This window comes from Phyllobates terribilis, unplaced genomic scaffold, assembly GCF_046119375.1.
Source record: "Phyllobates terribilis strain yellow unplaced genomic scaffold, ASM4611937v1 Scaffold_1__5_contigs__length_1240528914, whole genome shotgun sequence".
In the NCBI taxonomy this organism is placed as follows: domain Eukaryota; kingdom Metazoa; phylum Chordata; class Amphibia; order Anura; family Dendrobatidae; genus Phyllobates; species Phyllobates terribilis.
The window spans coordinates 174074499-174096179 of record NW_027362761.1 but is presented as its reverse complement, the minus strand read 5'-3'; the positions used below and the strand labels follow the sequence as shown (position 1 = coordinate 174096179).

At 42.5% G+C, this 21681-nt stretch overlaps 1 protein-coding gene across 1 annotated transcript in view; it reads right to left on the bottom strand.

Moving 5' to 3' along the window:
* The window catches only part of LOC141249762 (tight junction protein 2-like), a 75064-nt gene that overhangs the window by 37300 nt on the left and 16083 nt on the right, over positions 1–21681 (bottom strand). The window contains exons 3-4 of the mRNA XM_073669802.1: positions 10736–10789; positions 4413–4537 (exon numbers count right to left, since the gene is read on the bottom strand). Of these exons, the coding sequence (XP_073525903.1) occupies positions 4413–4537; positions 10736–10789 (179 nt within the window). The remainder of the gene's footprint in view (positions 1–4412; positions 4538–10735; positions 10790–21681) is intronic.

The following is a 21681-nucleotide window of genomic DNA, read 5'->3' as shown; positions in this document are numbered from 1 at the left end:
CCTTTATGAAAGTTTTAAAGTGAATCTGGCAACTGATACATGCTGACTGATCCAGAGGCAGCATGTATCAGACACTGGCTATATGATTTCAGCCATGTACACTGCTCAAAAAAATAAAGGTAACACTCAATTAACACATCCTAGATCTTAATGAATGAAATATTCTCATTGAATACTTTGTTCTGTACGAAGTTGAATGTGCTGACAACAAAATCACACAAAAATCATCAATGGAAATCAAATTTATTAACCAATGGAGGCCTGGATTTGGAGTCACCCCCAAAATTAAAGTGGAAAAACACACTACAGGCTGATCCAACTTTGATGTAATGTCCTTAAAACAAGTCAAATTGAGGCTCAGTATTGTGTGTGGCCTCCACGTGCCTGTATGACCTCCCTACAACGCCTGGGCATGCTCCTGATGAGGTTGCGGATGGTCTCCTGTGGGATCTCCTCCCAGACCTGGACTAAAGCATCCGTCAACTCCTGGACAGTCTGTGGTGGAACGCGACGTTGGTGGATGGAGCGAGACATGATGTCCCAGATGGAAGGGGCCGTAGGAGGGCAACAACCCAGCAGCAGGACCGCTACCTCTGCCTTTGTGCAAGGAGGAACAGGAGGAGCACTGCCAGAGCTCTGCAAAATGACCTCCAGCAGGCCACAAATGTGCATGTGTCTGCAAAAACTGTTAGAAACGGATTCCATGAGGGTGGTATGAAGGCCCGACGTCCACAGATGGGGGTTGTGCTCACAGCCCAACACCGTGCAGGACGCTTAGCATTTGCCACAGAACACCAGGATTGGCAAAGTCACCACTGGCGCCCTGTGCTCTTCACAGATGAAATAAGTTCACACTGAGCACATGTGACAGACGTGACAGAGTCTGGAGACGCCGTGGAGAGCGATCTGTTGCCTGCAACATCCTTCAGTATGACCGGTTTGGCAGTGGGTCAGTAATGGTGTGGGGTGGCATTTCTTTGGAGGGCCGCACAGCCCTCCATGTGCTCGCCAGAGGTAGCCTGACTGCCATTAGGTACCGAGATGAGATCCTCAGACCCCTTGTGAGACCATATGCTGGTGCGGTTGGCCCTGGGTTCCTCCTAATGCAGGACAATGCCAGACCTCATGTGGCTGGAGTGTGTCAGAAGTTCCTGCAAGATGAAGGCATTGAAGCTATGGACTGGCCCGCACATTCCCTAAACCTGAATTCGATTGAGCACATCTGGGACATCATGTCTCGCTCCATCCACCAACGTCACGTTGCACCACAGACTGTCCAGGAGTTGGCGGATGCTTTAGTCCAGGTCTGGGAGGAGATCCCACAGGAGACCATCCGCAACCTCATCAGGAGCATGCCCAGGCATTGTAGGGAGGTTATAAAGGCACGTGGAGGCCACACACATTACGGAGCCTCAATTTGACTTGTTTTAAGGACATTACATCAAAGTTGGATCAGCCTGTAGTGTGTTTATCCACTTTAATTTTGGGGGTGACTCCAAATCCAGACCTTCATTGGTTAATAAATTTGATTTCCATTGATGATTTTTGTGTGATTTTGTTGTCAGGACATTCAACTTTGTACAGAACAAAGTATTCAATGAGAATATTTCATTCATTCAGATCTAGGATGTGTTATTTGAGTGTTCCCTTTATTTTTTTGAGCAGTGTATATGACTGCTAAGGCATTTCAGAGAAAAAAAAACTAACACCCTTTAACCTCTTCCTGAATGGAAAACTTCCATTTTTGAGTTTTAGTATTTTCTTCCCCTTTTTTATTTTTCCATGTACATAGACGTATGAGGGTCTGTTTTTTTGTGAGACAAGTTGTAGTTTGGAATGATGTCATTCATTTTACCACAAATGTACTGGAAAACAGGAAAAAAACTCCAAGTGCGGTGAAATTTGGAAAAAAACCTCCACACAATTCTGACATTGTTTTTTTTCCCCCAAAAAAAATAGCCAAATATTTTGATTGTGTCGCCATTTTCCCGAGACCCGTAACATTTTTATTTTTTGGTTGTGCGACGGCTACTTTTTGTGGGACAAGATATTGTTATTGGCACTATTTTGTGATAGATATGACAATTTGATCACTTCTAACTGAAATTTTTTTTTGCAGCGACCAAAAAAGTCCCCGCAATACTGGTGTTCTGATTTTTTTTTATTTTTTTTTTTTTTACTGTTTACAATGTTTATTGTCCGGATTCATTAATTTTATATTTTAATAGATTAGACTTTTATGATGCGATGATACTACATGTGTATTTAATATTTTTAGCGTGGGGGGAAAGTGTATTTAATATTTTTAGCGTGGGGGGAAAGGGTGGTGATTCGAAATTTTATCCATTTTTTTTTTTTTCATATTTTAGAGATAGATCCTGGCTGTGACACAAAGCCATTATCTGATTGGTGCGGGGCAGGCTCAGCATATGAGCTCGCTCCATACACATACGGGTGTTGGAAAAGGTAAATCGTTATTCAGCAATCATCTGCCTTTAACAGCCGCAAGTGGAGCAGAGCTCCGTCCCCAGCTGTTAAATGCTGATCTAACCACCCATTAGAGCTCCATCGATGCAAGCTGTCATGACAGTTAGGGGGGTTCTGCTGAAGAGCCCTATGCTCATCATGACGGTACTTCTTAGAGAGACAGTTCTTGGATGGCATTCACACAAGATGTGATTTTTGCTATACATAGTAATACTGTGGTATTGCTGTGTTTAGTATGAGCGAATAGACAATCGCAGTTTCAAGCCCACTAAGGATAATAACAAGTACAGAAAAAAGTAAAAAAAAACAAAAACACACATGGTAATCGCTAAGTTTGTAAAAGTCAAGTCTATCTACATATAAAATTAATAAACCCAAACAGGAAAATGCATGAGAATAAAAATCAAGCCACCAGAATATTGGTTTTTCAGCTGTGACAACACCTAAAAAAAATGCAATAAAAAAAACATCGTATTTACCCCAAAATGGTATCAATAAAAATGTCAACTTGAGATAAAAACAAGCCCTCATACAGCTGCATCGACTGAAAATTGAAAACTATATGGGTCTCGGAAAATGGTGACACAGCCAATTTTTTTTTTTTTTTTTTTACTAATCCCCGATTATTTATTTAGCCTCTTAAGTAAAAAAAAAATGGAAAAAAAAAAACATAGGCTATGTGCCCACAATGCAGAAATGCTCAGGATTTTTTCCTGAGCGTTTCTGCATCTCCCTGGCAGAAAAAAACGCATGCGGATTGTACATGCGGATTGTACATGCGTTTTCCTGCCTGGGACATGCGGATGTGAAGCGTTCTTCACATGCATTTTCGCATGCGGGTTGTCAAGCACTTTCCTAGCGATTTTAGCATCACTTGGAAAGTGCTTGACAACTTGGTCACACTATATAAATCCATGCAAACGACATGGATTTATATAGTGTGACCGAGAGAATGTCAAAAAATAAAAAAATAAATATATACTTACCCTCCGATGTCTTGCTTTTTCGGTCCCGGCAGCGGTAGAGTGTAGGACCTGCCGACGTCAGCGCAGATCCTTCATTCCATCGCGAAGTGCCGGGAAGCAAGGAGGAGCGCAGCGCGGGCCGCCAGAAGGTAAGTATATATTTATTTTTTCTTTTTACAGCTTTTTTAAATGGTACCTGGGTGTGGATGAGACTCTCCTCTCCTCTACACCCGGGTACCATCCGCACATTAGAACGCATGTATTAAGCATGCACAGATCCAGTGATGCGTAATCCATGCGGTCTAATGCAAGTCAATGGCGGCGAAAATGCAGCACTTCCGCAAAATAATTGGTAGTGCAGCATTTTTTTAAGCAATGATAATCCGCAGTGGAAATTTCCGCAGCATGTGCACAGCACATGCGGATTATCATTGGGGGACAAGGCACGCCTTCTACCATGCGTTTTTTTTAAGCGTTTCTGCAGCGTTTTTGCCGCTGCGGAAAAGCTTAAAAAACACATCGTGGGCACACAGCCATACAAAAAAACTATGCATGTTTGGTATCAGACATAATTTAACTGACTAGGAGAATCTCATTGCCAGGTCATTTTGAGCATATAATGAAAGCTGGAAAAACAAAACCCCAAAAAACAATTGTCCTAATGATGACTGTCAGTCAGTGCCGTGTTCTGGTTACAGCTGACGCTCTCTATGTACAAAGTGGTGACTGAAACTGCGCCAACACCACCCTTATGTCGAATATAGGCAATTTGCTCATGGCAGAGGGGCTCTCAGTGCAAGCACCGGACAGTGTCAGAAGGTTAATGTTATTTTACATGACAGGTTCCCTTTAAATTTCATGATGAAAGCTAAACTGAAAGCAGCATACAAAGATCAGGAAAACATAAAATTTTAACTGTCTACAAGTATTCTTCCAAGATAAAAAAAATAAAACGCTTACTGCAAGCGACCATCTCCAGGTCCTCCTTGAAGGACATCAGAAATTACAATGGAATTATCACCATTGTTAAAATGCGGGTTGTCTCTTCCTCCTGAAACCGCAATGCCAAATCCTTTCTTTGGATCCTAAAACACATGCAAAAGAAGCAGAGTAAGATAATTAATGTTTACAAACCACTGTATACTTCAGCCAGTCCCCCCACCATCTCGCTACCCCTGGACATCCTCTATATACGATAAACATTTGCACTGTCCATGTTCTGCTTCACGGTGACAATCTAAAAGGTTACTGCATAGTAGAGTAGCTGCACAGTTGCATGCGATTGTGCATATGCGGGAGAGGGAGCTGGCGTCAGACACAGCTGAACTCTCCATAGAAAAGGCAGACACTGTTTATGAACATGTCGAAAAGGGGAAACACAAGCTCACCCAGGCACAGAAACAGGCGTCCTGAAGCACAGAACTCGGGGGACCACTTGTAGCACAATTCAGAAAGGAGGAGGATTCCAGCTTCTTAAATTTGAAAAAAGTTTATTCCAATAAAATAGATTACATAATCAAGGTGGGATTGGCAACGCGTTTCGAACGCAAAAAAACTGCGTCCTTTATCAGAGCTACCCATATACTGACACACAGATCATTTATATGGGAGAACGCCAATCAAAATGTGTATGCTGATCACATGATATGGGAATACAACACATTTAGGAGAAATACACAAAGAACATAGTAAACACAATACATAAATATAGGCTCCAAACAACCTGTGAAAAAAAACAAAAATCCATAAATTCAGTAATGAAACATCAATTCACGGCACATGTTGAGTCCATTCAGATGGCATATATTCAAATTATACATCCAGAACGCTTCCCAATCTAATAGCAGTCTTCTGATGTCACCGTCCCTGGGGTTTGCAAGCACCCTTTCTGTGCCACAGATCTGCAGAGGAGACGTATCCCTATTGTGATACTGGATGAAATGTCTAGAGGCATGAGAAATAGCGCGATTAGTTTCAGTCAAATTATGACCGATAGTCTCCTCTGCAGATCTGTGGCACAGAAAGGGTGCTTGCAAACCCCAGGGACGGTGACATCAGAAGACTGCTATTAGATCGGAAAGCGTTCTGGATGTATAATTTGAATATATGCCATCTGAACGGACTCAACATGCGCCGTGAATTGATGTTTCATTACTGAATTTATGGATTTTTGTTTTTTTTCACAGGTTGTTTGGATCCTATATTTATGTAGTGTGTTTACTATGTTCTTTGTGTATTTCTCTAAAATGTGTTGTATTCCCATATCATGTGATCAGCATACACATTTTGATTGGCGGTCTGCCATATAAATGATCTGTGTGTCAGTGTATGGATAGCTCTGATAAAGGACGCATGTTTTTTTGCATTTGAAACACGCTGCCAATCCCACCTTCATTATAGAATTATTTTACTAGTATAAACTTTTTTTGCAAATTTAAGAAGTTGGAATCCTCCTCCTTTCTGAACTGTTTATGAACGTCTGTCTTCTAGATCCCTGTATACACAGCACTGAACAAGCGCTATGTATACTTTAATACAGGGGTCTCAAACACGCGGCCCGCGGGCCGCATGCGGCCCCTGAGGCTGCTTTATGCGGCCCTCAGGCACAGACCCCTTGACGATCCCGACCTGGTCCAGGAGGAGCCGCCGACAGCAGCGCTGAATTGCCACACACAGAGACTGTCTCCCAGCACAGCATTTCCAATGACAGCCGCTGGCCAATCAGAGGCCAGCAGCTGATATCTGCGTGTCGGCGCAGCGAGTATGACGTCATTGCCATATGCAGATGTCAGCTGCTGGCCTCTGATTGGCCGGCGGCTGACATTGAAAATGCTGTGCTGGGAGACAGTCTCTGTGCGGCAATGCAGCGCTGCTGTCGGCGGCTCCTCCTGGACCAGGTCGGGATTATCAAGGGGTCGGACTCTGTGGTGCCTGCGGGCCACATCTGCAGGAAGGCCGCCGAGGGAACGGAGGACAGGTGAGAATCATCTTTTTTTTTTTCTATTTTATGTGTGTGAAGAACAGCACAGGGGGCACATAGCCACAAGAGGGGACCTGGATGGGGCACATAGCCACAAAAGGGGACCTGGATGGGGCACATAGCCACAACATGGGGACCGGGATGGGGCACAGAGCCACAAGAGGGGACCTGGATGGGGCACATAGCCACAAGAGGGGACCTGGATGGGGCACATAGCCACAGGATGGGGACCTGGATGGGGCACATAGCCTCAAGATGTGGACCTGGATGGGGCACATAGCCTCAAGATGGGGACCTGGATGGGGCACATAGCCTCAAGATGGGGACCTGGATGGGGCACATAGCCTCAAGATGGGGACCTGGATGGGGCACATAGCCACAAGATGGGGACCTGGATGGGGCACAGAGCCACAAGATGGGGACCAGAGCCACAACATGGGGACCTGGATGGGGCACATAGCCACAAGATGGGGACCTGGATGGGGCACACAGCCACAAGATGGGGACCTGGATGGGGCACATAGCCACAAGATGGGGACCTGGATGGGGCACATTGCCACAGGATGGGGACCTGAATGGGGCACATAGCCCCAAGATGGGGACCTGGATGAGGCACATTAGTACAAGATGGGCGCCAGGATGGGGAACGTTGCCACAGGATGGGGACCTGGATGGGGCACATAGCCACAAGATGGGGACCTGGATGGGGCACAGAGCCACAAGATGGGGACCTGGATGGGGCACAGAGCCACAAGATGGGGACCAGAGCCACAAGATGGTGACTTGGATGGGGAACATTGCCACAGGATGGGGACCTGGATGGGGCACATAGCCCCAAGATGGGGACCTGGATGAGGCACATTAGTACAAGATGGGCGCCAGGATGGGGAACGTTGCCACAGGATGGGGACCTGGATGGGGCACATAGCCACAGGATGGGGACCTGGATGGGGCACATTAGTACAAGATGGGGACTTGGATGGGGAACATTACTACAAGATGTTTTCCATTATTACTATATGATGCTAATTGTAAGACAATATTACTGTATGTGGCCAATTGGGGGAAATAAAATTGTAAAAAAAATAAAAAATAAAATAAAGGATGAAAAAATATTGGGCACTAAAAATGCTGTTTTATATGTAAACTAAAGTAAACACAAAAAAGTGCACGTTTATTATCGCCACATCCATAACGACCCAAGCCATAAAAAAATAAACACGGCAAAAATGTTCAAAAGGTGTATACAAAAAAAATGGTATCACTAAAATTGTCACATTGAACAAAGAATGCGGCCCCCCAAATTCAAATTTTTTCCATGTGCGGCCCATATACCCAGCCGAGTTTGAGACCCCTGCTTTAATAGGAAGTGCTGGTAGCACTTCTTCCTCCAGACTCAGCAGTCATGTGATCGCTGGGTCCTGGGAGATCTAGTCAGCTCTGATATGCAGCCGGGAGGCCAACCGGGGCCAATATACCAGCCTCAGTGTTAGGGGAAAATCAGATAAAAAAATATATATTTATTTTTCCACATGAGAAAATCACTGATGAAACACTAATGAAAAACTGAAAACCCTGACCAAACACTGCTGAAACTCTGATGAAAAAACACTGATGACATCTCAAATTGATGTTTTTTTTGCATACATGAAAAATCACGAATGTCTGAATAAGGCCTTCACTAGCTTAAAAAAGTTCATTTAAAAAAAATAAATTAGTATTTACCTGCAGACATATTGATAGACTATCAGGCATGTTTAAATCTGTAGTTACCAGCAGACTAATGAAATATTCTCATTGCAGCCACTTGTTTCTAGTCTTCAGGGCGGTGCTGGAGGCAGTGAACAGTCAGTACACTGTAATCACTCCCCTACTCCATGACGGACCTCCTCTGCACACATGCTGCAGGAAATATAGCACTTCATTTTTTTTTTTCCCTGTAACGTGCTTTCAGTTAAACTGGTGAACATGTTTAAATGGACTGTCAGCCAAAATTGACACTTTAAAACACATTGCCTTGTATAAAATTGAGGAACAATACATAACACTAATTACAACAACAACAACGATACTAATAATGTCTTTAAAATCTGTTCTCAATTGCCCCAGAAAACAACTTTATAGTAATATGCAAAAGGTGGTGCTTAATGCACCCTTGGCTTGCCTAAATGCCTCGGTGCACCGCTCCACCCACCAATTTAGATTATGGCCACTCCTATGTTGATCGACAATGCTGGCTTGCCCAGGAACAGTGCTAACTGAAGAATAATTTGCATTATATGTGCACTGTCCCTGTAGAAGAGAAAGCACACTAATCACTCCCTCCCCATGTAATGCCAGAAGCAAGGAGACTGATTTGTACACAGGTGAAGAACAGATATAAAAACAGAACGATTTGTATTGTTTATCAATTCCCACAAGGCTATGTGGTTAGTTTGTAGTATAAATTTGGGGTGACAAACCCCCCTTAAAAGAATAACCAGTTTACATTTTTAATTTTATAAAAGCAATAGTACACAAGAAAATAAGAAACTTTCTAAATACTTTATCAACGAAATCTGCTTCTTTATTCGCCAGGATTGATCTTTTTCAAAATTCTCAATTCCCATGTAAAATCTGTATTCAGTGAAGACAAACTTTCCCATTACTGAGAGAGGCTTATCAGTAGTAACTGTCATCACATATGTAGAAGGCAGGGGAGGATAAGGGAGCAACTAGAGGCAGAATTTCTCCCTCCTTCTCCCTTTTACACAGCACCTCTCACCTAGCCAAATCAGATCTCATCCTTTACACTGATGAGGGGCAATACCCCGAAACACCATGTTATGAAATTGGGATTCTGGTTTGGCTTTTATCCCAAGTCATATTGCAAGGCTTGTTAAAGGGTCGATATTGACTTGTAGGATTGCTACTTCCAATAGGTAGCATTAAACTACTCTTCCTCTCTGAACAGACAATTTGCATATTCCCTTCTACATAGAATCTTCTCATTAGTAGCTGCCATCTCCTCTCTCAATAATAGGAAAGTCTGTCTTCACCGAATACAGACTTTAGCAGTGAATTGAGAATTTCAGAATGATCGTTCAGTCCTGGCTGAGAGAAAAGCAGATTTCTCCGATAAGATATATTACAAAATTTCTTATTTTCATGTGAATTATTGATTTAATTGATTTTTTAGCCCCATATTTCTATTTTCCACAAGGGTAAAAGGAAAAAAAATGGACCCCACATTTGGTTGTGCAATTTCTCGAGTACACAGATATCCCATATGTGGTCAGAAACTGTTTGGGCAAACGAAAGGGCCCAGAAGAGAAGGAGCAGCACTTGACAATTTTAGCTAGAATAGATTGTGGACAGCATGTCTCATTAGAAGAGCTCCAGAGCTGCCAAAACATCAGAAAGCCCCACAATTGACTTGATTTTGGAAACTACAGCCCATGAGGAATTCAGGAGGTGAGGGGGTGTAGTGATCATTTCAAACCCACAGGTGATTCACATAATTTTATAGAATTGGGCTGTGAAAAAAAAATATATTTTTTTTTTTCCACTAAAATGTTGTTTTAGCCCCAATTTTTTTAGTATTCAAAAGGGCCAATAGGAGTAAATGGATGAGATAATTTGTTAGGCAAGTTCTCCTATGTATGATGATACTCCATTTGTGGATGGAAACTACTTTTCCACCACAGTGCAAAGCTCAGAAGAGAAGGAGCGCCATATTGGAGTGCAGATTTTGCTGGAATGGTTTCCGGGTGCCATGTCACATTGGCAGAACCACCTTGGTGCCAGAACAGCAGAACCTTCTAGAAGTGATCCCATTTTACAAACTACAAGACCTTATTTAATTCATTTTGAGGTGCAGTAAGCATGTTGACATGTGTTTCCCAGAATTTTATTCTATTGGGCGGTGAAGAAAAAATAATTACACTCTACCACTAAAATGTTTCAGCCTCAGATTTCCAATATTTGACTTGCATATATGTCATAATGGGGGAAGATGTTCCCTCAATATGACGTACAGGTAGGTTATGGTGATCATACAGTCAAAGGAGCACATCCACCACCAGGAGCTTGGCTTAACCTACAAATTAGCTCCTGTAGCAACAGCTAGAGCCACTACCAGTACAGATCCTGGTGGTTTAACCTCCTAAATACCGCGGTCAATAGAATTTCATTTTTTGTGAATAACCATTTCAGTACCATAATCTTCTTTAAAACCTCACTCTTTTAAGGCTAGTACCACCAGTTTCCCTCAATTTACTCCATTCCTTCCATCAGCTTAGAAAAAAAAAAAAAGTAATCTCACCTTTTGTAGCGTCACGGTATATTGCTCCCAAATTGTGTCTTCCATTCCAAATCCCTGAAACAAAAACATCTCAGTGTGAAAAAAAAGATAGTATTTAATGTCAAAGAAATATTGCAGTGTTCATTTCACCTATATGCATATAATTTCTTATAATCTGCTTCATGTTTGGATTTTTTTTTAAAGGGCAGGATCACATGCAGAGTTCACAGCATAATACGAGCTATTGTGCTTAAAGGGAACCTGCAGGTATAGCGTTACAGAGCTGCTTGAACACTTTACTGAAAATATGGCTATCGAGAGAAAATTTACTTATTTCCTAGTCGGTGTCACCAGCATTCAGTCATAGAGGATTTGTCATCGCTCGCAGCACTGCTTACCATACCATGGAGCAGTGCTTTGACAGCCAGCTCTGTGGTGCATCTGTAAACTGGTGTCATTCGCTGCTTTTATCTCCACCCCCCGATATTGTCATCTTTCACAGAAGCTACAGCGGTGACAGAAGAAGACTGCACTCGCATCACCCACAGTGTCTATCACCTAGGATATCTTCAGAGGGGGCAGCGATACAAAAAAGTAGTGAGTAATTGCAGCACTGCCCCTGAATATGTCCTATTCCAGGAGGGGCGATGACACTGCGGGAAGTGAGTGCAACCCCAGACTCCTGTTACATCACGTTTGAGACTCCTCTTAAATGAAAAGTCACAGGAAGTACTGTAAAAAAAAAAAAAAAAAAAAAATTCAGAGATCAGGTAGATCGGGCAAATCAGGGCTGTGGAGTCGGTAAGCCAACCCACCGACTCAGACTCCTCAATTTCCCTGACTTCCAACTCAGACTCCACAGCCCTGCCTCACTGCTGAGCATGTACATAAAGTGCAGCACAGATTCATCTCACTGCCTCACTACTGAGCGTGTACATAAAGTGCAGCACAGATTCATCTCACTGCCTCACTACTGAGCATGTACATAAAGTGCAGCACAGATTCATCTCACTACTGAGCATGTACATAAAGTGCAGCACAGATTCATCTCACTGCCTCACTACTGAGCATGCACATAAAGTGCAGCACAGATTCATCTCACTGCCTCACTGCTGAGCATGTACATAAAGTGCAGCAGATTCATCTCACTGCCTCACTACTGAGCGTGTACATAAAGTGCAGCAGATTCATCTCACTGCCTCACTACTGAGCATGTACATAAAGTGCAGCACAGATTCATCTCACTGCCTCACTACTGAGCATGTACATAAAGTGCAGCAGATTCATCTCACTGCCTCACTACTGAGCGTGTACATAAAGTGCAGCACAGATTCATCTCACTACTGAGCATGTACATAAAGTGCAGCACAGATTCATCTCACTGCCTCACTACTGAGCATGTACATAAAGTGCAGCACAGATTCATCTCACTGCCTCACTGCTGAGCATGTACATAAAGTGCAGCACAGATTCATCTCACTGCCTCACTACTGAGCATGTACATAAAGTGCAGCAGATTCATCTCACTGCCTCACTACTGAGCGTGTACATAAAGTGCAGCACAGATTCATCTCACTACTAAGCGTGTACATAAAGTGCAGCACAGATTCATCTCACTGCCTCACTACTGAGCATGTACATAAAGTGCAGCACAGATTCATCTCACTGCCTCACTACTGAGCATGTACATAAAGTGCAGCACAGATTCATCTCACTGCCTCACTACTGAGCGTGTACATAAAGTGCAGCACAGTCATCTCACTGCCTCACTACTGAGCATGTACATAAAGTGCAGCACAGATTCATCTCAACTAACAGCCGAGATCCTTAGATCAGGAACAGAGCAGACATTTATAGAACATTTCATAACTAGCCCAAATTCTTATGGAAAAACTTACAGCATATCCTGAATTGTACTACTGAACCCAATTTATTATATATTTTAGGAGTCGGTCCATACCAACTCCGACTTGGCCAAAATGGACAACGACTCAGACTCCACAGCCCTGGAGAAAAGTATACGGTATTGTGTAATACAGTGAATTCAAAAGTGGTTAGGGTGTAAAGATAGTTAGAAAATAAATTTTAGGTGCCGGATCACCCCATTAAGACAAAATGAGAATTAACTCAAACTAATCTACTACAAATGGTCTAAATTACCTTTCTCAGCAGTATGAAATTTTGCGTTCATGGTCACCTTAATGGCTCATGCAGACGTCCGTGGAAATCGGTCAGAGCACAGACCAGTAATGTACGGACTGACCGTGGGTCTCCCGACCCGAGCCTCACAGCTTCATGTGTTTCTATGTTATGCTGAGGTAAAGAGAGAAGAGGCCAGATCTCTGATCAATTTGCACAAACGTCTGAATGAGTCCTAAGACTGAGTTCAAACAGCTGTATTTCATAGTCTTTACATGGACCACAATGCCCAGACTGACCATGGTTCTCATATTCTGAGCTCACATATTCATATATGCCTATGAGGATAGAAGTTTGTGTCAGGAAACTGAGTCTGGGTACTGAAGACCGTATAAGGATCATGAAATAAGTCCATCTGAACCTGGTCTAAGGCTACATTCACACATCCGTGTGCGGTCGTTTCCACCCCTCCTCCCCTTCGACAGCACATGGACTCAATAAGGTTGCACTGATCCATACACATTAGTTATAAAAATGTGTGTCCTGTGGATAAATAAAAGTTCAGACAATTTTTAAAAATTGAGAGGGAAAAAAAAAAAGAGGGATGCGAAATTAATGACACGTGGAAGAAAAATAGTCTGTGTTACACTGCTCTAAAATATTTATGTATACATACACACACACACACACACACACACACACACACACACAGTTAGGTCCATATATATTTGGACAGAGACAACATTTTTCTAATTTTGGTTCTAGACATTACCACAATGAATTTTAAACAAAACAATTCAGATGCAGTTGAAGTTCAGACTTTCAGCTTTCATTTGAGGGTATCCACATTAAAATTGGATGAAGGGTTTAGGAGTTTCAGCTCCTTAACATGTGCCACCCTGTTTTTAAAGGGACCAAAAGTAATTGGACAATTGACTCCAAGGCTATTTCATGGACAGGTGTGGGCAATCCCTTCATTATGTCATTCTCAGTTAAGCAGATAAAAGGTCTGGAGTTGATTTGAGGTGTGGTGCTTGCATTTGGAATGTTTTGTTGTGACGTAAACATGCGGTCAAAGGAGCTCTCCATGCAGGTGAAACAAGCCATCCTTAAGCTGCAAAAACAGAAAAAACCCATCCGAGAAATTGCTACAATATTAGGAGTGGCAAAATCTACAGTTTGGTACATCCTGAGAAAGAAAGAAAGCACTGGTGAACTCATCAATGCAAAAAGACCTGGGCGCCCACGGGAGACAACAGTGGTGGATGATCGCAGAATAATCTCCATGGTGAAGAGAAACCCCTTCACAACAGCCAACCAAGTGAACAACACTCTCCAGGAGGTAGGCGTATCAATATCCAAATCTACCATAAAGAGAAAACTGCATGAAAGTAAATACAGAGGGTTCACTGAACGGTGCAAGCCACTCAAGCATCAGGAATAAAAAGGCTAGACTGGACTTTGCTAAAAAACATCTAAAAAAGCCAGCACAGTTCTGGAAGAACATTCTTTGGACAGATGAAACCAAGATCAACCTCTACCAGAATGATGGAAAGAGAAAAGTATGGCGAAGACGTGGTACAGCTCATGATCCAAAGCATACCACATCATCTGTAAAACACGGCGGAGGCAGTGTGATGGCTTGGGCATGCATGGCTGCCAGTGGCACTGGGTCACTAGTGTTTATTGATGATGTGACACAGGACAGAAGCAGCTGAATGAATTCTGATGTATTCAGAGCCATACTGTGTGCTCAGATCCAGCCAAATGCAGCCAAACTGATTGGTCATCGTTTCATACTACAGATGGACAATGACCCAAAACATAAAGCCAAAGCAACCCAGGAGTTTATTATTAAAGCAAAGAAATGGAATATTCTTGAATGGCCAAGTCAGTCACCTGATCTCAACCCAATTGAGCATGCATTTCACTTGTTAAAGACTAAACTTCAGACAGAAAGGCCCACAAACAAACAGCAACTGAAAACCACCGCAGTGAAGGCCTGGCAGAGCATCAAAAAGGAGGAAACACAGTGTCTGGTGATGTCCATGAGTTCAAGACTTCAGGCAGTCATTGCCAACAAAGGGTTTTCAACCAAGTACTAGAAATTAACATTTTATTTACAATTATTTAATCTGTCCAATTACTTTTGGTCCCTTTAAAAACAGGGTGGCACATGTTAAGGAGCTGAAACTCCTAAACCCTTCATCCAATTTTAATGTGGATACCCTCAAATGAAAGCTGAAAGTCTAAACTTCAACTGCATCTGAATTGTTTTGTTTAAAATTCATTGTGGTTATGTCTAGAACCAAAATTAGAAAAATGTTGTCTCTGTCAAAATATATATGGACCTAACTGTACATACACATACATAGATTGAAGTGTGAATGTAGCCTAACAGTGCTGAGCACAAAAGATATGCATTTGCCCAAATGAACTTAGTATAACTTCTACTTCACACTTAATCAATGAAGGACGTCTGTTTCTCCGAGAACTCATTTTCCCTTGAATATTTTCGCTAAGCATCATTAACATCTAAACGGAACTCATTAGGTTAACAATTTACGAATCAAGCACTGCAACTATTTTGACAAATCGTATTTTTTGTAACCTTATTTAATGCCTCCATCATATACTATTCCTAATTAAACCTACAGCACACGGTCTAGTTTACGCAAAGAAAAAAACGTCCAAGGGCAATGACCTTTCTCCGGTATTGGAAAACTTGGACAAAACCTTGGCATATGGGATGATTATGCAGATAATGGGTCCTCACTTCATTCTGTGATTACGGCAGCACTCGATACAATAGAATGAGTGTGAGACTCTCACTAGGCGTGTCTATATACAACTTCACTCACGTATACAATCAAGATCAGAGCTTCACATGCACATAATTATAGATTTATTTGCTTCTACTAACTGCCAACATGTGACTTTATTCACTAGGATTTGTGCTACACTCTAATTAAAGCGAACCTATTACGTTGTTCATGCAGTCTGATCTGTGGACAGCATGGTATAGAGAAGGACTATCTGAGCAGAATGAGGACATTCTCTTTAAAAGTTTATATTCACATTTTTGTAGAAATAATACATTTGAGCAAAGCATATTTCTTGCAAAGATGTCCTCCTAAGAGATGTCAAGTGGCTTTCCTGGTCTCTGCTGAGAGATTGAGCAAACTCAAGAGCATATTGTTTCTGACTTCTGATACCCACAGGCACAGCTTCGGTAAAGCATCATACAGGTAAGGTTGGATTCCATTATCACAGGCTCATCTCATTTGGCCGAGCATGCATATGTTCTTAGTGGGCAGAGGGAAGTTAATGCTATCAGACAATTCTGGTGGGTGTTCTCCCCAGAGCCAACCATCCCTCAACATCATCTGTCTACGGAGATTTGGCACCCCATACACATAGTTACCTGTCCAATCTCTATGAAACCAGAAGGTTCGGCCAACTATTCTATTATGTTTATGGCCACTCTCTGTCATTCCCTTCACTGGCTCCTCATTGCTTAGAGACTCCAGTTTAAAACCCTAACCATGGCATACAAAGCCATCCACACCCTGTCTCCTCCATACATGTGTGACCTAGTCTCCCAGTACTTACCTGCACGCAACCTCCGATCCTCAAAAGATCTCCTTCTCTACTCCCCTCTTATCTCCTCTTCCCACAATAGCATACAAGATTTCTCCCGTGCATCCCCCGCACTCTGGAACTCTCTACCCAAACATATCAGACTTTTGCCTACCGTGGAAACCTTCAAAAGGAACCTGAAGACCCACCTCTTCCGACAAGCATACAACCTGCAGTAACCCTCACTCCACCATACTGCTGCACGACCAGCTTTACCCTGACCTGCTGTATCCTCACCCATCCCTTGTAGATTGTGAGCCCTCGCGGACAGGGTCCTCTCTCCTCCTGTACCAGTCGCCGTCACATTTTTGTTCAAGATTATTGTAATTGTTTTTGCTATGTATACCCCTTTTTAACATGTAAAGCGCCATGGAATAAATGGTGCTATAATAATAAAATATATCAGATGAAAGTCTGCCAGATCCATCTTAACGGTAGATGTTACCAAAATAAGCCTATAATCTACTGAAAAATCTCATGTATGGTCAGCTTTAGTATTTAAATGGTTTTTCCAAACATTATTTCCTTTTATCCCATACAAAAAAAAATAAATAAAAAATGAAGCTTTACTCGCCAATCCCTGTTCCTGCGATGGTTCTCAGCCACTGTCCCCCATGTCACCACTGCAGCCAGTCAACAAATATCACCACTACAGCGCATGAGTACAGCAGCCAGTCACTGGGATCAACAGTTGTGCAGACTATCGTGGCATCACTGTTGAGCTAAGTGATAGGCTAAATTGGTCACGTGTGCTTAGATGATGCCATCTTTGTAGCCAAACAACAAAGACTGGGAGCTGCAGAGCAGAGAGCAGAGCTGCGAATCCCCCCCTTCCACAAATCTATGATCTGGTTGAAAACCTCCAAGGTTAGTGTTTGCTTCCTCTGTCTCAAATGTCAAACAACTTAAGAAGTCCACTTTGCTCTTTTCTGTTCCACTTACATGGAGAGCTGATGGAGACAGAAAATGTGTTTCTGCCATGTGGAGAATTTCCCAAGTCTTCACCATAAGCGACTTGGACCTGTTCCACCCTGATGATTTATGTAGGCAACTGTGTTTCTGTTGACTGATGACTCATGTGACAGCTTCGGATAACTGTAAGCATTTCCTGTAGTGCTCATTTTACTGCCGAAAGTGCTTTTAGATTGGACAGACGAGGTCTTTTCTGCCTTTTCCAAACTTCTTAGACAAAAAAAAGTTTCCCATGTGAGCTCCTTAGCTTTGAGGACTGGCATCTACGGTTAAGATTAGGAGTGTTGGATTTACCAAGGAAATGCATCTGGACAATTTTTCCTCCATATTCAGACTAAATAATAACGAAAAACAGGATTTTTTTTGTCTAGATGCCCCTTTAAGACTTTCCTCTATTCGAGGATCTCCCATTGCAGGACTGAAGAGTGTATTTGGGCCCAAACCACTGTAGTGATGCAGGAGGTCAGGGAACCCAATATCGAAGTTGCTTTCTGCTAAGTTGCAAGTATGACCAACACAGCTCAGATGTGGGAGACTACTTTCTTTCTTTTTTTGCACTTGGAGAAAACCTTTTTTTTGAATGTTGGAATCTAGGAGAATGCCTAAAACGATTTGTACCTTCTCCAGCACGAGTTTGATTTTTGTAGATTTACCATCCACCCTAGCTTTGTCAAGATGGACATGACAAGATAATCACCATGTTTCTTTCTTGCACGTGAGCTGACATTTTGGAAACTATTTTTGTAAATATCTAGGGTGCCAGTGATTCCAAAAAGGAGCACCTGGAATTAAAAATGTCAAAATTTCCCCTGCATTCTGAGCACCACTCTTAGGAACTTTTGATGACCTATTAGGTTAGGGACAAGATAGTAGGCATCATAAAAGAATCTGGATAAAGATACACTTTAGATGTTATGGATTCCACTCTGAACCGTTTCCGATTTTTTAGGTTTATGATGGTCTGGTATTAAAGAATCTGGCTTTTTTTTTTTTTTTTTTTTATAAACACTAGAAAGAGAAGAGTAGAGTCCCAAACTTTCTTCCTGCTTTGGAACTGGAATTAGTGCTGATTGCGGTCTGGATGAAATTTAATTTTTTTGTAAGCTCAAAATTGTGAGGTGGAACCAAAAAGAATTCTAGTTTTAGGCCTGTTCCAATAGTATAGAGATCCATTTGTTTAAAGATATGTGCGCTCAGACCAGAAAAAGTTTGTCTCCCTCTTACCTTGGGTTTGGCGTCACTTTGTATTGGATTTCTTGTTTTTTCCTAGGGTACCCCAACACATTATCTTGGTCTTTTGGCTCAGGATGTCATCCAGAACAGGGCCAAAAGTTAACTCTCCTTGTCAAGGTATGGAACAATCTTTAACTTGACTGGAAAATCCCTAACCAACATTTCAATCATAGGGCTCTTCTAGCTGCATTTGAAAAGGCTGACGACTTTGTTGCTAACTGAACAGTATCTATTGAAGCATCTGCTAAAACCCCCACAGCTTTTTGAAATTGTATGGAGAGAAGATAAAAAATAAATCCACCAGGGAAAGTATTCTAGCTGAATTTTCAGCTTGTCTAACCACACCATTATGGATCTTTCAGTACAGGTTGCTGCTATGGTTTGAACTTGAAGGTACTTGCTGTGGATTTCTAGGTTCTCTTTAGAACACCAAGTCAAAGGCTAGCAATGACTTAAAAGGCTTTGGAAACACATCAATTTTTGGAAGTCTGTCCCAGGTAGCCAAATGATCTTCTTCAAAAGGTGTATTTACATTTACTGTCAATGGACAAAACTCTTTTCGCTCAGGTTTCTTCCATTTCCACCTTATGAGATATAGAATATTTTCATGAACCTGAAAGGTTCTATGTTTGTGATGCTATAATCCCCCAAACACAATATCCTGAATGGACATAGGAGCTGTTTGTTTCTCAATATTCATACTGGTCCTAATGGCTTGGATTAGCTTTTCCATTTCTTAAAACAGAAAGCAAGGACGGCCTGCTCGATCGTCTTCGGAAAACGACAAAGAGGCGAGCGAGACATATTCACCCTCAGACGTCAACAAAATCCTAGGACCCTAGCATGACAGTTTGACTGTACTCCCACCTCCCCATCCCTCTGAAATATCTTAGGGTGCATCAAGAGTTTAAAGGGGGGGTTTCATTCTGGCTTTGATGGATCTGATTTCATAATTAACACAATATATTCTTATCCCATGTGTTTGGTAACTTGGCTTTACAAAGTGCAGACACTTCATGCTTCATTATAGTGAAACATTAAGTCAGTCCCATAAGACAGCATAATACAGATCACTAGAATGGAGTAAATTCATGGATGTCACTTATGCATCTCCAGGAGTCATAGATTAGCAGATTTGGAGGACGGTTCGGCTCATCTGAATGGTCTCTTCTGGAGGCTGTGGCATCAACCATCCTGATGTGATAATGAGAGGGCAGAAATTACTGCCAGGGTGAATTAACCACTCACAAAGTCACTCAACGCAGTTAGGCACAGCAACGCCTTTAGAAGGAGAAATCTGGCACCCTTTGAACAGTCACCGCTCCTTGCTGCCTCCGTCCAGGGCCCCTGAAAGTCTCATGGGACTTCCAGGTGTGTTCTGGTGCCGCCCCAGCCTGCCGCTGTGGTCGCGGTACTGGTGCACGGTGGTCCGAGTGCTGGTCAGGCCCAAACAGGGGCTCGCGACAATCTGTGTTAATTGTGGGGTTAATAATAAAAGAGGTACGCGACACCAGTTGGGATGTTTGGCCTGGTATGGTGGGGTACTGATGAAGGTCCCTGGGAGTTAGGTGGTGATGAACAGTGCCACATGATTAACCCTTCCCAACCAGGACTGGCTCCCAAGGGGAGTTGGAGCAGGAATGGCGCAGCAGAGAATAATCAGCGTAGACTGGGTGATAATCAGTTTGTACCTTTTACTGAAGTTCTACAAACAGTTCCAGAAGATTCCATACAAGTCTCACAAAGGATTTTGAATGAACCTGCGTGGTGAGGGTTCAGTTTATCTGCTGTGAGGTATGTAGCATTCCTGCTGATAATTGTATCTCTGATGAACGATACCTTGGATCCCCAGGGGTCCAAGGTGAACAGAACAATTACTGGATTCGTGATCCCTTCCAGTGAGCAAGCAATGTGAATCCTGTCAGAAGACTTACTTCTTCTAGCAACAGTGTCCCTGATTCCATGCAGTTGCTGAGCTCCTGGGCAAAACACTTCACTGTTCGTTATATGAAGACAGAGTCTCTCAGTTTACCACAGACTCTGGAAGTCTCTGTGGCCCTAGGGACTGATACCCTGCCTCATACAGCTTGTCCTCTGCAGAGAGCACGCTGCTTTTCTACATGGACCTCCATGATGCTTCATCTCCTCACACAACTTCAGAAGCACCTCCCCCGCCCGAGGGATTGTGCACAACTTTCTGGTTTAGGCAAAAGTGCACAATCCTTCAGTAAGGGATCGGGTACAATGTGTGGAAGCAGTTTCCCAGCAGAGAAACCAACCCTCACCATAGCTGGCAATACATACACTGTGTTCCAAATTATTATGCAAATAATATTTTCTCAGATTTTCCCAAATTACCTATATGAATTGCAGTCATTGTAATTTTCCAGTCAAATAACTATTAGAGTACAATTGAAAGGTTTTTGCACAAACTGCCTATGATAACAGTATATTTTTAAAAAAAATAAAAAACTCAAACTGCACTCAAGATGCATGTTCCAAATTATTAGGCACAGCAGAGTTTTCAACCTTTTCATTTTAATAAAGAACAAAAAAATGGTCATTTTTGAAATTATAAGCATTAGCAGGTTATTACAAACTGAAATCAAACAGTTTTCAACTCAAAACTTTATTCTAGGTGATGTTACATTTGCACATAGGACCGCTTGTTCGAAAGGAGCTTCTGAACTCTCTCGTCCATTGAATTTGTCAGGTTTTGGATGGTTTCTGCTTCAATTGTTTTGCATGAGGACAGAATACCCTCCCAGAGCTGTTGCTTAGATGTGAACTGCCTCCCGCCATCATAGACACTCCTTTTGATGATGCTCCAGAGGTTCTCAATGGGGTTGAGGTCAGGAGAGCATGGGTGCCACACCATAAGTTTGTCCCATTTTATGCCCATAGCACCCAGAGATGCAGATGTGTTATGTGCAGCATGAGACGGGGCATTATCATGCATGAAATGATCTCGATGGTCCAGATGG